The sequence below is a fragment of the Lagenorhynchus albirostris genome, chromosome 6 (genome assembly GCF_949774975.1).
Source record: "Lagenorhynchus albirostris chromosome 6, mLagAlb1.1, whole genome shotgun sequence".
Lineage (NCBI taxonomy): Eukaryota > Metazoa > Chordata > Mammalia > Artiodactyla > Delphinidae > Lagenorhynchus > Lagenorhynchus albirostris.
Genome location: NC_083100.1, coordinates 111765309 through 111783986, shown reverse-complemented (window position 1 = coordinate 111783986; position 18678 = coordinate 111765309). Strand labels below are relative to the sequence as shown.

The 18678-nt window shown below is 39.2% G+C and overlaps 1 protein-coding gene across 2 annotated transcripts in view; it reads right to left on the bottom strand.

Annotated features, from left to right (window-relative positions):
- Positions 1–18678, bottom strand: part of CNTNAP5 (contactin associated protein family member 5) — an 882476-nt gene that overhangs the window by 646276 nt on the left and 217522 nt on the right. For both annotated transcript variants that reach the window (XM_060151536.1, XM_060151538.1), the window contains exon 2: positions 18434–18538. In XM_060151536.1, the coding sequence (XP_060007519.1) occupies positions 18434–18538 (105 nt within the window). The remainder of the gene's footprint in view (positions 1–18433; positions 18539–18678) is intronic.

The window sequence follows — 18678 nt, the reverse complement described above, 5'->3', positions numbered from 1 at the left end:
AACCCGTGTCCCCTGCATCGGCAGGCGGACTCTCAACCACTGCGCCACCAGGGAAGCTCCACAAGTACTTTTTTAGTCAATGAACCCTGTCTTCACCAATATGTCCACGATTCCCAATCTATTCTACCCTCTCCCAACTTCTCAAAACTGGCAGGGAGGTCCAAGAAGGAGGAGATATTACATTTCCAAGAAATCTAAAATTGTTCTGAACCTACTTTTGATTTCCACTTAATTTCTCCTGCCCATTTCATGAGACCTCTTTCTTCTTAAGTGAAAAAAAGCAAGGCTGTGTAAACTATATGACTTCAACAATATTAAAACATGATAGAAAAGAAATGTGTATGGTGATTTCTTCTGAGTGATGAAGGTATGAGTGATTTTATTCTTTTATGCTCTTTGCATGTAACATCTTCTATTATCAGCATGTCTTTCTTTTATAAACTGAGACCCATTTTTACATGGCTTATTGCATAAAGAATATATGTAGCGATTTGACATTTGGTGGTATAATATAGAACTCTTTGTGTGATCATCACAGTTTTTGAAATGAAAATCCTCAAACCTTAACTATTTCTCTTTACCCTCCTATTGTCCACAACTAGACTCCTTAGTCATGCTTTAGAGTTTTTCTTTCATTTATTCTAATTATTCTTATCATATTTACATATGATAAGAACTTATGTTAATGATGGAAGAAAGGAAATAAAATAACAAGGAACTTTTCCAACCTCCTTGCAAAGAATAAAATCACAGGAGACTGACCCAAACCAAACCAAACCAAACCAAAACAAAAAGCTATTGCTAAAAATATTTCTTCAAGTCTGTCTAAAGAAAATCACATCACCCTTTTGCCCACAGTAAAAAACCTTAGTTTATTAACCCCACCCCAAAATTAACAAAAATGAAATTGCTGATGTTAGCATTCATTAACACATCAAATTAAGAATTTTCCAAACCCAGGAGCTTCAGCCTAAGCTCTTAAAATGGAGGGGCACTGTCTGCGTGATAATTGCCAAGGACTTTTTCCCTGCTGTTGATGGTGTTCCCAGCATTACAGCTAATAGGCAAGACATCCAAGTTTGCCATGGTTGCTACGGCAAACATTTTACTCCTTCCACCAAACAATAAGTGTGTTTTCACAAATTATGAGAGTAGCCTGAAGATACTATTTGCAGTTGTTTTTAAGACACACAGTGCCCACATTAGCTTTCTGTTTCTGAATTGTTATCTAGATCAAGGTGTAACATACACACAGGTACTTGCGTTTGGCAAGTTACAGGCGTTAACTAAGGCAGTGCTCTCTGTAATTGTGACTGTGATATAAATAATCATGAACTACAATTCCCATAAACCCTACAGTTTGAATCAAAAGGAATTTAATGGAAAATTAAAGGAAAATTATAATTTTAAGGGAAAAGTAACCCCACCTTAGGTTTTGATAGCATCTAGAACAGGGGGTCTAGAATGATTTGCAGGCTATAACTTAGTTTATTCTTAGCACAGCCCAAACATCATACCCTACATGCTGTGTGAATTCACTTTGGGGAAAAAGATGGGACTGAGAATCAAGAGCCTTGGTTCTAGACCCAGCTCTGCCTCTGAGGTTAGGTTAGATGAGATTCTCAAATGTGTTCAATCATCAGAAAACACCTGGAGTGCCTGTGAAGATGACAGATTCCTTGGCCCACTCCTTGCTAACTTATGCAGGGACCTAAACCTGGAAATCTGTATCTTGAGAAAGGTGCTCATGACATGCTGAGTGGTTTAGGAAACATTGGAGAAAATAGCTTCTAAAGTTTCAGTTATACAATTTTACTAAGAAGAGTTGAATTCTTGATTTGTTTCATGGTCCAGGTTAGCTTAAATCCAACATGCTATTCTTGATGATTATAAACAAACAAACAAAAAAGCAGCATGAAACCACCTCTGGATCTAAAGATGGACAGTCTTCTCCAGTTTGATCCCCAATCACCCACCCCTAAGCACAGATGGAAACTTAAAGTCAAACTTACAATTTCCCAGGAAATCTAAAAATTTGTGAATTCAGAAATACCCCTCTTTGCTCTTGATGGGACACTTCTTTTCGCTCCCAGTTAACCCTTTTACTTCTTCTCAGCACCCCTATTCTACATGCCCTTGGAGTGTTCATTCACTCACAATACTAGCTAGCAGTTGGATTGTCCTTGCTCAGTACACGGCACTGCCCCAGACACTTGGCAGACACAGACTCACTCATCATCCCGGAAGCTCTTCGTGATTCGTATTATTATCATTATTCCATTTGGCAGAAGGAAAAACTGAGGCCAGAATTGTTGGTCAGCTTTTCCAAGATCACACAAGGGGTCAGTGGCAGAACAGGGGATTCAAACCCAGAAAACTGGGACTCGGAGCCCCATTTCTTAACCACTCAGCTGCGGGGCCTCTCAACAGCATGGACAGAGCATGCTCGCCTTCTTCCTTATTTTTTATAATAGCAATTCTCTCTAGAAACATAATTCACACTTCACCTCTTTTTCAGGTCTCACTTGATTCTCATAGCAATCAGCAATGGTAATTTTTTTTCATTTTAGTTTATTTTTTTATAAATTTATTTATTTTTGACTGCATTGGGTCTTTGTTGCTGCATGTGGGCTCTAGTTGCGGCCAGTGGGGGCTACTCTTTGTTGCGGTGCACGGGCTTCTCATTGCAGTGGCTTCTTTGTTGCAGAGCACAGGTTCTAGGCGCATGGGCTTCAGTAGTTGTGGCACGTGGGCTCAGCAGTCGCATGGGCTTAGTTGCTCCGTGGCATGTGGGATCTTCCCCGACTAGGGCTCGAACCCGTGTCCCTGCATTGACAGGCGGATTCTAAACCACTGCACCACCAGGGAAGTCCCTGCAATAGTATTTTTAACTTCCATTTAATAGAGAATAAACCAGGTTTAAGGGTCACCTAGTTTTTCCGGATTATAGGGAGAGACTGTTTTCCAACCTAGTTCTGTAGATTTCTCGTCCCTGCCTGAAGTTTCAACATGGACCAAGCTCTTAAGCAAGCAGGTAGTTACTCTTATGGAGAACTCCAAGTAAGACAAGAGACCTGCTCCCTGCTCAACCCCGTATACCATAGGGCTTATACCTAACTTCACATGCTCAGGTAGGCTCAGTAGGCTCTGCTCATGAAACAGGAAAACTTGTAGATAAGGCAGAAATTCCTCAATTTCTACACTGACTTCCACTTCTAACTCAGAAAGGGAAATGAAACTTGATTGATGTTACACACTGGAAATGGGCACAAAACAGATTATATACAGGTCTCTGCTAAGTGATATTTTACAACTATCATTCTAAAAAAGAGAGTTAATTTAGTACAAGATCAACAAGAGCTAAAATAATCACATACACCTAGCATTGTTAAGCCTAATCTGTTTTAAGCACACTCAGCCTGGCCATTTAAAAAACAACAACAACAACAAAAATCGTAAAGTAAACCCTGCAGAGAATGGGTTTCCAAGATGTGTGCTTCCCCCCGCATTTACACGAGGCCTTAAAAAGCTACAAGCACATTCTCACAAATGACTGGGAGGTTAGACTGGATGACTAGCTGCACCATTAATTATTAAACATTTGGTGCCTCTGTAAGTCAAGGTTGGAGATTTTTCAGGGACAAAACTACCTAGTGATGATAATGAGTAAGGCAGAGAGACTCCCCCATAAATATTTTACTTTATGTGTGGATAAGAGTGAAAACAACATTCACAAACATGCTGGTAGCTTCCTGCACCTTCACTCAGTGTGTGGTTATCATCAATGTATAACAGAACCAGTGGCTGGGAAAGGACTTCTGAGACTGGGGGGTTATTGTCTGGAACACTACGCATCACGCTTTTCCCCTGGGCATGTGGGGTAGGACCTAGATGTTGCTGGATGGCCCTGGCCAGGGCTCCTACACTTCTATCTGCACATTTATTTAGGGACTAGGGAGCCTCCTGGTGGAAAAGTAAGTGGGAACTTGACCAAACACCCTATGGGTTTCAAACAGGTAAAAAACTGTAGGAAGATGTGGAGTGGCCCCAGTGAGGCCAGGTTGCAGGAAAAAAAAGAGAATCATGAGAGGAGATTTATGTAAAGGAGTGAGAATTTGGATCCAAATGAGACCCAGTTATCATGATTAAGGCTGCCTCAGGAGCAATGCCTGGTGGGGGTGGGGGACAGCAGCACTCTCTGTGGACGACTTAGTTTGGGATCCCCAGAAGTCAATTAGGAGACAGGGATTTCCGTGGAAGTAGTTCATTTGGAAACTGACCGCAGAAAGCCAGGTGAGGGGAATGGAGATGAGGCAGGGAAGAAAGGGCATCCAATCCATGGTGCATCAGCAAGCCAGGCATCCCTGTGGGTGAGCTCAGTCTCACTGGTGCAGAATGCACTTTGGGTTGTTCCAACAGAGCAGGAGGACACTGGGGTCAACTTTTGATTGAAGGCGGCTGGAGTGCACGGCAGTGTCTAAGGCACAGAGAGAAAGCCGAGAACACAGAGAAGTCCATCTGTATGTCTTCTCTGGAGAAAAGTCTATTTAAATCTTCAGCCCATTTTTTGATTGGGTTGTTACGTTTTTTGATATTGAGCTGCATGAGCTGTTTGTATATTTTGGAGATTAATCTCTCGTTGGTCACTCTATTTGCAAATACTTTCTCCCATTCTGAGGGCTGTCTTTTCAATTTGTTTATGGTTTATTTTGCTGTGCAGAAGCTTTTAAGTTTCATTAGGTCCCATTTGTTTATTTTTGTGTTTATTTTCATTACCCTAGGAGGTGGATCAAAAGAGATCTTGCTGTGATTTATGTCACAGAGTGTTCTGCCTGTGTTTTCCTCTAAGAGTTTTAGAGTATCTGGACTTAAATTTAGGTCTTTAATCCATTTTGAGTTTATTTTTATGTATGGTGTTAGGGAGTGTTCTAATTTCCTTCTTTTACATGTAGCTGTCCAGTTTTCCCAGCACCACTTATTGAAGAGACTGTCTTTTCTCCATTGTATATTCTTGCTTCCTTTGTCATAGATTAGGTAACAATAGGTGTGTGGGTTGATCTCTGGGCTTTCTATCCTCTTCCATTGATCTATATTTCTGTTTTTGTGCCAGTACCATACGGTTTTCATATCTGTAGCTTTGTAGTGGAGCCTGAAGTCAGGGAGCCTGATTCCTCCACTCTCACTCTGTTTTTGGCTTTGGTTTTGGTTTTGGTTTTGGTTTCTCTCAAGATTGCTTTGGCTATTCAGGGTCTTTTGTGTTTCCATACAAATTGTAAATATTTTTTTCTAATTCTGTGAAAAATGCCATTGGTAATTTGATAGGGATTGCACTGAATCTGCAGATTGCTTTGTGTAGTATAGTCATTTTGACAATATTGATTCTTCCAATCTAAGAACATGGTATATCTCTCCATCTGTTTGTGTCATCTTTGATTTCTTTCATCAGTATCTTATAGTTTTCTGAGTACAGGTGTTTTTCCTCATTAGGTAGGTTTATTCCTAGGTATCTCATTCTTTTTGTTGCAATGGGAAATGGGATTGTTTCCTTAATTTCTCTTTCTGATGTTTCATTGTTGGTGTATAGGAAGACATGGAGATGACCAAAAAATACATGATGAGTTGCTCAATATCACTAATTATTAGAGAAATGCAAATCAAAATTACAATGAGGTATCACCTCACACCAGTCAGAATGGCCATTATCAAAAAAATCTACAAACAATAAATCCTGGAGAGGGATGGAGAAAAGAGAACCTCCTATACCGCTGGTGGGAATGTAAATTGGTACAGCCACTATAGAGAATAGTATGGGGGTTCCTTAAAACACCAAAAATAGAGCTACCATATCATCCAGCAATCCCACTCCTGGGCATATATCTGGAGAAAACCACAATTCAAAAAAATACATGCAAAAAAAAAGATACATGCACCCTAATGTTCATTACAGCACTATTTACAATAACCAGGACATGGAAGCAACCTAAAATATCCATCAACAGATAAATGGATAAAAAAGATGTGGTACGTATATACAATGGAATATTACTCAGCCTTAAAAAGGAATGAAATAGTGCCCTTTGCAGCAACATGGATGAACCTAGAGATTGTCATACTGAGTGAAGTAAGTCAGACAAAGACAAATATCATATGATATCACTTATATGTAGAGTCTAAAAAAAGGGTACAAATGAACTTATCTACAAAACAGAAATAGAGTTACAGGTGTAGAAAACAAAGTTATGGTTACCAGGGGTTAAGGGGGTGAGGGATAAATTGGGAGATTGGGATTTACATATACACACTACTGTATATAAAACAGATAACTAATAAGGATCTACTGTATAGCCCAGGGAACTCTATTCAATGCTCTGTAATGACCTATATGGGAAAATAATCTAAAAAAGAGTGGATATATGTATAACTGAATCACTTTGCTGTACACCTGAAACTGACACAACATTGTAAATCAACTATACTCCAATCTAAAAAAATAAGAAGGCAGAAAAGTGAAAGTGTAATTATTGGGGTTGACAGTGGTTCTGTTGGGGACATCCTTAGGGCTCCACTCTGATCCCCTTTAGCAGATGGAGGTGCCCCCAGCTGCATGCTGGCTGACAACTAGAGCTGTCTGTTCCCTCCTCCAGAGATTGGCCCTTGACCAAACAGAAGCCTTTTTGCCTGGGAAGCTACCACTTTCCATCCCCATCACTACCAGTGATGGGTGGATACAAGGTTCAGATTGTGGTTCCCAGTGCTTCAAGGCAGACTGATATTCATGGTGCAATCTGTGGTCCAGAGCTTTCCCTTGGCATCCGAAGGAAGCTACACTTCTGTTGAAACCATATATCTTGCTGGCTTCCTCCACCACCTGCCGCCTTCCAGCTTAACCTGTCTCCAGAGATCACTACGCCACAAATAATTTGAACAGGAATTTCCACCTTAACTCAGCTTCTAAGATCTTGTTCTTGTACTGAAGTGGTGAAGTCCAAGGAATATGAGCACCAACAGCCTCTGTGACAGTGCGTGTCCTTGGCCACACACCCGTGTGTCTGCCTGTGTTTGTGGAAGAGAGCTGTGTTATTGCTCTGAAGGGCTCCGATACTCACCACTCAGACAGTTCTTCTGTGATGTCCTGCTATAACTATCTTCTTCTGTGATGTCCTGCTATAACTATCTTCCCTTGTGAAGAGTAGAGCCCTGAAGGTCCTCATGGCTCAGAAAAGTGTATCTGGCTGCACATTTCAGAGTTCAGAAGTTACACAAGAAGTGAGGAAGTTCAGCATGAGGGCATGTGGAATTCAGAAAGTGTGAAGTTTGGTCCCAAAGTTTGGTCTCACATTTATGGCCCTTGCAGGGCAAGGACTGATTCATATACACATAAAAACACCCCAGCATTTTTAGAAACTTAGGTAAGAGGGTCGTGTATAAAAAACTTGAAAGGATTCTAGAACTATGCTGTTCAATATGGTAGCCAAAAGCCACCTGTGGCTATTTAAATTTAAATTAATTTAACTTAAATAAAAACTTCAGTTCCTAAGTAGCACTAGCCATATTTCAACAGCCACATGTAGTTAGTGGCTACTTTGTTAAGGAGCACAGCTATAGAATAGTCCATCCTTGCAGAAATTCCTATTGGCTAGCACTGCTCTACAATTTCTCTTATAAACTGGTGGAAACTGAGTTCTATTTTAATTTGGCAAATCAATACAATTTAATTCTATCCATCAGCTGCTCAGGCCTAGAGGAGGTTTAGTGGATTATTTTTTCCTCGTTTAATGACCATATGATTATTGAGTTCCACCCATAAGTAAAGCAGTGTAGAAGACTGAGCAGCCAGATAAGACACTCTTTCTGTTTTCAGGCATAGAGAGAAAACAAACAAACAAACAAACAAAAAAACACGACTGTCCCAGGATCTTTGAAGGGAAAATGGAGAAGTGGCATTGAAAGTCATCTAACACTGCAGATCTCATATTATTGACATTATCACTTAAAACTTCTCTTTCGTAAACAGCATACATTTTGCACAGCTGAACGTGCTATACCTATCTTGGTTTCCTGAGGTCATTTTGTTTGAAAGATCGTGCCCAGTCTAAGTCTCATGTCTGAGTTGAGTCACTTACTCTGTGACTTTCAGAAGTAATTTCTCTACTTCTGTGAAAATAATACAGTTAATTCCTCCTTTACCAAGGACCGAGATGATATATGTCAACACACAGATTTCATGACCTTGGGCACAAACTGTATAAGTAACAGTTTGTCATTGTTACCCCAGGAGTGTCAACTTGGATTAAAACAAACAAACAAACAAAACCTATGGCCTCAGTTCAAATTTCCATCAGGAAATTACCTCTTTGATTGGAAGATGTGCAAGATAATTCAGCAAAATAGCAAGAGATATAGCTTGAGAGAGAGAGAGAGGAAGAGACATCATCATTTACTCTCTTACCCTATATCAAATTATTAGTCTAAAGCCAGTCAAGGTAATTCCATCACCTTCAACTGTGATTGGGTTCAGAAGTGAACAGAAAATCTGCTGGTGATTCAGCAGAGGAGTGGTTGGGTGAGCTTGGGTCCAGGAAGACTTTCACTGCCCCAAGCAGTGGTTCACAGTCCTCAGCACATCAGAGTCACTCACAGAGCTTGGAGCAATAGGGATTTCTGGGTCCCCCTGCCGGAGTTTCTGATTCAGGTGGTGGGGAATAAGTCCAGACAATCTATATTTTTCTAACACATTTCTAACACATTCTAACACATTGTACTGCTGTTCTGAGGAATCACAATTTGATGGCTTAAAAGTAAGCCATGGTCTCTTTGTTTCTCAGAACTTTGTTGAGTCTGGCTGAGATGTTGGGAGGCTTATTAGCTCCAGAATGATTCTGATACTGAGGATGACATCGTTGAACTGAATTCATCAGCCCTGGAGCCTTTCCTCATTGAGGACTTCCTTTTATGTAGAGTAATATGTTTTATTTTTAATTCTTTTAAAAAATGTAAAACAAAACACAGATACAGAAAAATCTCACCAAACAAATATTTAGCTTAAATTATTACAGGGTAAACACACTTTTAACTATCACAGTGTTCAGGAAATAGAAATACAGACACCTGTCAATCTCCATGTGCCTAATAATTTAATGTTTTTTCAAGCTAGTGAATTTTTTTCATGCTAGTGAGTTTTCTGTTACTTATACACAAAATTACCCTCAGAAAGCTATCCCAGGGTAATATTTGATGGCCCTGGATATGTTTGTGGAAGAGATTTATTAGAAGCAAGTCCTTAGCAAAACTAATGATAAGGATTCTTTTATAAAATCTGGATTTTTATCAAATATGTACACTGATTAGAAAAACAAAGCCCGGACACAATCAACTGATCGCATAAACGAATACTATAAGTCAGATAAGTACAGTTTGAAACAGTCAAAGTGGGCCCTAAGGAAGGGAGAGCCCTAGGATAAGGGGCATTTGAACCTGAATCCTGGAGAAAGATGAACTGAACATTCATAGCAACTCTTGTTTTCTGATTCCTTAGAGTTGGTTATATGTTACCATTTTCAGTCCATATGGTGGATTCAAAAATCCTCAGCTCATCTTTTTTTGTTTATTGAAATTTGATAGGTATTTATAAAGTTCCCTTAAAGGATTCTTTTCTTTTTTTTCAAGCTATGGAGCTGGACCTTTTTTTTTTTTACTGGAGTAATATTGATTCAAAATGTTGCGTTTTTTGTAGGTGTACAAAATCTTTTTTAGTTATACATATACATATATCTACTCATCTTTGGATACTTTTTTTTTCCCAGTGACTTTAACTATTTATTTTATATTGGAGTATAACCGATTAACAATGTTGTGATAGTTTCAGGTACACGACTCTGTACAGCAGAGTGATTCAGTAATATGTACACATGTATCTATTCTTTATAAAATTCTTTTCCCAATTAGGTTATTACATAGTATTGAACAGAGTTCCCTGTACTATACAGTAGGTCCTTGTTGGTTGTTTGTTATCCTTTTTAAATATGGCAGTGTGTACATGTCAATCCCAAACTCCCTAACTATCCCTTCCCTTCACCCTTGCCCCCCAACCCTAGTAACCATAAGTTCATTCTCTAAGTCTGTGAGTCCATTTCTGTTTTGAAAATACATTCATTTGTATCATTTCTTTTTAGATTCCGTATATAAGCAATATCATCAATATTTCTCTTTTTCTGTCTGACTTACTTCACTCAGTATGACAATCTCTAGGTCCATCCATGTTCCTCAGCTCACCTTTTAAAAATGTATTTATTTATATATTTATTTTTCTTAGCTCATCTTTTTTTACTGTCATTTCCACAATGTCTTAGGTGAAAGACATCTTCCAGAGGGGTTGAGTAAATGGATTGGATTGAGTAGATCCTACCTAACTACTCCACGTTAGACAAGGCAAGAGTAACCACCATACAATATACTACTCAAATGCAACTTATTTCCACCTGGGTGTGACACTCATTGTGAATACAGTAGTACACTGCCGATCGTTAGACAAATATATGTCCTGAATTATCCTGCTCTTAATTCCGTTACTACATTTTTAAGTTACGATGTTTAAGTTAAAAGCAATGAACTGAGGAATTGCAAAGGACCTTGTCTCTTGGCAAAGTATTAGTTTAGCAATGTCAGACTGGTGATTCACTGAGCTGGCATTTTAAAGGCTGCCTCTTATACATATATACAATGGAATATTACTCAGCCATAAAAAGAAATGAAACTTAGTTATTGGTACTGAGGTGGATGGACCTAGAGTCTGTCATACAGAGTGAAGCAAAGTCAGAAAGAGAAAAGCAAATACCATATGCTAACACATATATATGGAATCTAAGAAAAAAAAAAGTTTCTGATGATCCTAGGGGCAGGACAGGAATAAAGATGCAGACATAGAGAATGGACTTGAGGACATGGGGAGGGGGAAGGGTAAGCTGTGACAAAGTGAGAGAGTGGCATGGACATATATACACTACCAAACGTAAAATAGATAGCTAGTGGGAAGTAGCTGCATAGCACAGGGAGATCAGCTCGGTGCTTTGTGACCACCTAGAGGGGTAGGATAGGTAGGGTGGGAGGGAGATGCAAGAGGGAGGAGATATGGGGATATATGTTTATGTATAGCTGGTTCACTTTGTTATGCAGGAGAAACTAACACACCATTGTAAAGCAATTATACTCCAATAAAGATGTAAAAATAAATAACTAAATAAAGGTTGACTCTTAAAAATAATATCCACTTGGCTTTTCAAAGGAAGTGACCAGTCATTGGGAGCAAAATAAAGGGTGAATTGCATGGGTTTATCTCTCATTCTCTATGTGGAAAATACTGATGTTTAGAGTCTTTGAAGCATTATATTATTAGTGAGCAGAAGTATTCATAAGATTCCTCCTTCCCCTCTTAACATCATTTTCTTTTCCAATGATGTTAGCTGAATAGAGAAAGGCTCATCACACGTGATTTGTCTACATTTGAGACAGTGTCCCAAGGCTCCTATTAAATAGCAGAAGATTTCTATCCTGTATCCCTCAATGATCCATAGCTGTCCTAGTAAAAGAATATGCCTAAGGCATTGTTTAAATATTTAGGTCAGGTTAGTTTTGCCCACAGGCATATTAGACCACAGTATGATTTTCAGGGGCATGGAGTCCGTGTCTCTCTTTCTTCCTTGATGCCTAAATATCCAGTCTTTGTGGTTAAAATAGTGATAACCCCAGTTGAAATGCCAAAATTACCTGAAAGGTTGACTATCATGTCAACAACACCTTTACTCAGGTTAAGATCTCTGATCAACATGAATAAAGTGAACATGGGGTAGACAGAATTAGTTTCAAATATAAGTCCTACCAACAATTAGCTGTATATCCTTAGATCAGTGACTTGACCTCTCTGAGTCTCTTTCATCATCTTTAAAAATATTAATAATACCAAACTATCTTAGAGTACTGATGTGATGATAAAAATAAAGCTGAAGTTTCTATTTTCCAGCATGATTCCTTATTCATAATGACTTAGCCAACTTTGATTAAGAATTGAAGGAGTGGGAGTTTCAGGGATGGACCAGCACAGTGCATCTCAAATTCGAATGTGTGAATGCAACGGTCATTAAAGCACAGGTTCTGATCCCGAAGTTTTGGAGCAGAGGCTGAGATTCTGCATTTGCAACAAGTTCCCAGGTGATGCCCATGTTACTATGCAGAGTCCACACTTCGAGAACAGAGGGTGCATGTGAGGCAACAAAGGAAAGCGTAGAACCTGATGTCTGCCATTCCTGGGGGCAGCCAGTACAGGAGAAAAGAAAGAAAAGGTGCTGAAAAGAAGGAGAAAGCCCTTCAAAGGGAGAGAAGGGAATCCAGTGACAGATTTCTATACACCGCATGGTCTTTTTGAACAGATTAGATTGTATCCATATCACGTCTGGCTCAATCAATCCAGACGGGACACTCTTTTGCAAGCAGGTACTGTAGTGCTGCCGATGAAATTGGGTCCTCGGTATTGTCACCTAGCTAATCAGGAACAAGTCCCCAGACAGCTGATATCATGCTAATTGTGAAGACCCTGCTTCCTGAATTGTTCCCAATCCACACCTGTTCAGGAGGGACCAGACACCAAAATGAAAACCAACATCCAAAGACCTTCATGGGTCCTTAGCTTTTTGCAGCCCAAGCGCTGCCCAAGGGGGAAAGAAAGAATGTGCATCGATTTTGTGCCAAAAGGAGGAAAGATTTTTAAGCCTCTCCATTCATCCATGAGCCCAGGAAGCTGAAAATGCCTTGACATTGAAAAAAATCAAAATCTCCATGGCAACAAAGTTGTCATGCCAGAAACATGATCTCAACTTACACAGGCAAGCATCTCAAAAATATAGTGAGTGAGGAAGAAGAACTAAAGTTTCAAAATTCTATTGGTGGTGGGGGGAGGGAAGGATGGGAAAGAAAAATACAGACCTTTTCTCTCATGGGGCCGAAGATGTCCATTCCTATTTGCCTTCTAATCACATAAAGTAAAAACTTGCCCTCACTCTCAAGCTGCTCTAACCCACACAGGGGAGGCTTCATGCTGTGTCACCAACTCCTGAGTTTCCTGCCGACAGTAAGGGCTTCTCACAGCCCAGCCAACTTTAAGCCCAGATCAAAAGCTTTCTTACCACAAAACAAATCACGTTTGACAAAATCAGATCCCTCCTAAGCCACAATTATACATATTGACTTGGCAACCTCCGTTAATGGTGATCTGACCCCCAGTTTAATGTCTTTTGTCATTTCTTTCAAAAGTAATTAGCTCTCTTCTTTGCTTTTTCCTTCCTTGTATGTGGATAAAATGTGAGGAGTGTCTGAAAGTGAGAGAACAAAACTTCCATTTGGCCAATTTCTTCCTTCGATGAGATAGCAGCGTGAAGACTATTAGTGGGTTTTAACCATCTAATCTCTCTCCTGGTCCAGTGAGTTGCCCAGACCTTGGTGGCACAGTACCTAAGGTCAAAGGTTGTTTCCAAGGGTGTGTTTTCTAACATAAAGATGAGTTCATCACTGACAGAACTCAGACTTACTTTACTCAGGGTCTGAGGGTACTCATGAGCATGCCTTTCCTATATTTTTCTTTTCAACGTTTGTGTTGATCTCTGCTTGGGATGACATCCTTCCCATCTGTGCCCCTTTTTCTTCCTGGTGTCGGTCAGAAATGTGTACGCTTGAGTTCTGAGCACACAGTGGAGGTGAAGTGGTCCTTAATTACCTACATTCAGTGTATGCCACAGGTGTATATGATTCCCAGGGGATGTGGCAGTGTTAAATGGTGTCTGAAGACCTGCAGGGCCTTTATCTTTGTGAAAAAGTTCAGCAGTGAGGAGCTGGGAGGATGCCACTGAGCACATTCATTTCAGTGAGGAAGACTTAGCTTTAGGGAAGTGAGGAGCTTTACAATGTGGATTTCATCTGCGGTGGAAAACCAGGAAGTTCCTTGACAAGTGCATGGAAGGCTGAATGGGGTAGAGTAGAAGGAAATCATGAAATATTGAGATAAGGGAGTAAATGAATGAATGAATGGAGTATATTAAAAAATATCCAAAACCTGGAGATCAAAAGAGAGTTAAGTTTGTCCTTTCAACATCTTCCTGGGGCAATTTTTAACAAGTCTACTCAATGATCGTTTAATTCTCAAGGAGAATGTACCTGTCATTTGGTTTTGCTATTCATTGGCTCATTAGACCTTCGATATTATGAAGCTACATGTTAACCCATAAATGTTTGCCCAATAGAGTAGACATTACCCCCCAATTTTTATTATCCCCAAGACATTAACTAGTTTTGTATCCACCTAGAAATTTTTTTCTCATAGTCTTTTCTTTCCTCGCTGTGCCATGGCATTTTTATCTGTGAAATCGAGATAATGATAATAATAATGCCTACATGGAGGGTAATTGTGAGAATTAAGTTGATGTGCCTTAAGGGCTTAGAACAGTTATGGCTCATAGTGAGTGCTAAGTATACTGTTGTGGTCTTTAGCTGTATGCTGGTAGGTATAAGCTGCTAACAAAGGTTTGTGAACTAGGCATAGGATCCAACCATTCAGGGAGGAGCCAAGTCTGATCATGACAGTGCTAGGAGCAATTGTTTAGCACCTGGCTGTGAACTTGCTGTTAAAAACACTATACTGAGAAGTCAAATAGAAACCAAGATGTTCTTTGAAATTTCCATGTATATCCGACATTATCCTAGATTTCAAACCAGGTGGAACAGTTTGCTCTTTGGGGTATATTTGCTGTCTTTCCTTTTTTACAATAAAAAGGAAGTTTTAAAGGAGGACATGTAGAAAAAAGGGTTCATTAGACAGGGCTCTAAGTACTTCTAGGCCATTTCAGTGGACAGACAGCACATAAGGCTGTTTTTAGGTGGAGACAAATTATTACTTTATACTGATATTTTTCTATGTAAATTAAAAATTACAACTTGCTAAATTTTATTTTAGAAAACATATGACAAACCCTTCTTAATATCATTAACATAATAGTTTTTGTTTTATTATAATTATACTATGTATGTTTATAGCCTATGTGTGTATTATATATATGTGTATATGTATACATATACTACTACACACATCCATATACACATCCATATACATGCATTGTGTATATATTCTATTACATATGGATTGTGTATATATATGTGTATATGTATATATATACACACACACATACACATACACACACTGGTTTTATATATATATATATATATATATATATATATAAAACAATGGATATATCTACCTTTTTCTATATATATTACTGACTCTGTATATATCCAACCATATGTATATAATTAACTCTCTTTATATATACTACTATACTATATACATATGTGTGTATAAAAATACACACAATACATCATTTATATTGTGTATATATGTATATATATGACAAAACGATAAAATCAATATTATCACTAATCACAAATATTAGCTATTCATTGTATGGTAATTTGTGTTATCCATGTATACTTTTTATGAGTAGAATTTCTACCTGTTTTTACCAGCTACGTGCCGGAGTTTTAGTACAATGCCTGGCACATAGTAGGTGCTCAGTAGGTATTAATGGAAAGATTTGTTATTTACGAATTCATCCAATCTAGTAACTTGCAACTCTTGTTGCATTTTAGAATCACTGGGAAAGCTTGTATTTATTTAATTTATCAATATTCATTCTTGGGTCCCATTCCAGACAATTAATTCAGAATATCTGGGAGGTAGGACTCAGCATCGCTACTTACAAAGCTCTCCTATTTAATTCCCTTTAAGGGCAATGGTTGGCCCTGTGAATGGACCTGTGTTGCATGATGAGTTCTAGACCAATGCATCCCGACTCTTCAACTGTATCTCCTGTCTGGCCTTCCTGATTTGGACTCTAGTGGGGAGAAGGAGGAAGGTCAACTTCCTTTCTGCCTACGTTCATGCTAACCTTGAGCTCAGGCACACGGGTGCCCCCATGAGCAGGATAATGATAATAAATCGAAACAGAGACATCTGTGTCCTGTCGATATCTGTCCATAAACGGGGGAGCTGGCCTATGATCAGACTCACAGCTTCTCCAGAAAATGCCAAGGAGCTACTGAGGCAGTCATGACCTTCTGCCACCGCACGACTGGGTGGGACTGAGACCAACTCTGGCTCCAGATGCCCTGTGGGAGAGTCTCTATTAAAATCTGCCAACCTGTGTTTCTTATTGAAATGACAAATGTAACTCACTGTCCCAGTCTCTCTCTACCCTGCAGTGAGAAGGAGCTTTAGAATGTGCAAGTCTGGTCTCAGTCTGCACATGATGCTTCCAGGCAGGCATTGCTGGTCCCCTTTACAGATTAAAAAAAAAAACAAGGTTGACAGCAGGTAAGTGACTTACAGATGCTCATAGAACTTGTAAGTAAACGCCATAGCCAGCATTTGAACTTGGGCAGAATACTTTCCAAACCTCTTTTCTCTCTAATACACCTTCTTAAACCTGCATTAGTAAATCTATTTGCTAATGTGGTTGGGAGCAAAACTGTGGATTTAGATGACTTAGATTTGAATCCAAGCATTTCCCCTTCTTAACCTCATGATGTAAGGCACATTATAAACTTCGCTGAGCCTCAGAAAACCTATCTGAAGACAAAAAGGTAATAATGCTTACCTTGCAGTATCTTTGTGAAGATTAAATAACATAATATGGGTGAAATGCTTTATAAAATTTTTGGCACAGAGAATTCATGAAAAGGCAGTGTTAGTACAAAATTGTCATTGATATTTCCCTGCTGGGTCTTTTTTTTTTTTTTTTTTTTGCAGTACGCCGGCCTCTCACTGTTGTGGCCTCTCCCATTGCGGAGCATAGGCTCCGAATGTGCAGGCTCAGCGGCCATGGCTCACAGGCCCAGCCGCTCTGTGGCATGTGGGATCTTCCCGGACCGGGGCACGAACCCGTGTCCCCTGCATTGGCAGGCGGACTCTCAACCACTGCGCCACCAGGGAAGCCCTCCCTGCTGGGTCTTTGATTAACCGTTCTTTTCCCTTTAGAATACCATTCTTAAATTCCTCTCTCAACAAAAACACGGAACTTACTAAGTTTTAAGTTATTGATTGCATTATACCAGAATACTTGTGATGTGTAGTATGAAACAAACAATAAGTATACAAATCAATCTCACTCTGAATGGAGATTCAAAATCAGAAATTAAAATGTAAACAAATTAAATCATTCTGTACTTTACAAAAACAATATCAATAGCACCTCAACGAATTAGGACTTACTCCAGAATGTAAAGATGGATCAACATTGGAAACTTACTAATGTGAATGACCTCATGTATCAATGGGAAAATACCGTCAAGATTAAATAATGTGAGCTCTCCCAGATCAGTGTACCTCTTGACACTGCATATCAATTTTTTCTTAACTTGAAAAAGTGCTTAGAGTGTTCACTAGGTATGTCAATAAACAAATATCATCAGTTATTTAAAGTCTTTGGAAACTAAAAAATTCAACTATAGAACTATATATATATATATATATATATATATATGCATTATAAATATGATTTAAAATATATCTCTCTAGATATCCAGCATCATATTTGTTAAAGGCATTTCACATGAGCCATTAGTTAAGGGTGTCTGCACTTCCTTCAGTCATATGCTGTAAAGATACACATCCAGCATTTAACCACAGTTATCTCTAGCTGGTAGCATTGCACAATTTTTGTATTTTCTTACTTTTACTTAATAGTGTTTTATATTTTTAATGTTAGAAACATTTATTATATTGTAAAAATTAAATTTATTGAAGGAAAAATCTTGGTAGATTTCATTCTTGCTTATGATAACATGCTATTATAATAATATATTTTGGTAGCTATTTATGTTAGATGCATGAAATATAAAAATAAAGCAAATTAAAAATATTTGTTCACAAAGGCATTTTTTGTTTTTTTTTTTGAGGTATGTGGGCATCTCACTGTTGTGGTCTTTCCCATTATGGAGCACAGGCTCTGGACACGCAGGCTCAGCGGCCATGGCTCACGGGCCCAGCTGCTCCACGGCATGTGGGATCTTCCCGGACTGGGGCACGAACCTGTGTCCCCTGAATTGGCAGGCGGACTCTCAACCACTGTGCCACCAGGGAAGCCCCACAAAGGCGTTTTATGATCATCAAAGAAGAATAAGGTGGGTTCAGGGGAACAGTAACCAGTATAACCAGTATTCTTTGAATATCCGTTATGTGCTGGGAAACATGGTTTCATTCTTTTAATGCCCCTCTACCCATTCTTCTCCTGAACACTGCTCTTGGACAGGATCCCAGCACATGGAGATACTCCCTTTCTTCCATTTACCCATTGTGTGCTTATTCAGCACTTGCCTTTAGAGTTTGTTACCTACTCACCAACCCTTCGGTTGAGCTGAGCTGGGATGTGAGTACCATTGAGGTCTGAGGAGCTGGAAAAAGCCACTGGAGAGAGCAAGGATGCTAATGGGTCATCACAGTTGTCTAGAACGAAAGGGGAGAGAGAGAAAATTCCATTAGTAAGAAGTGTTCCATAAAGAGAGAACTCAAAGCATTAACCGCTACCCACTTATTAAATACCTCCTCTGATCAAGGCTGGTACTACTTGTTTCCATGTGCTATTT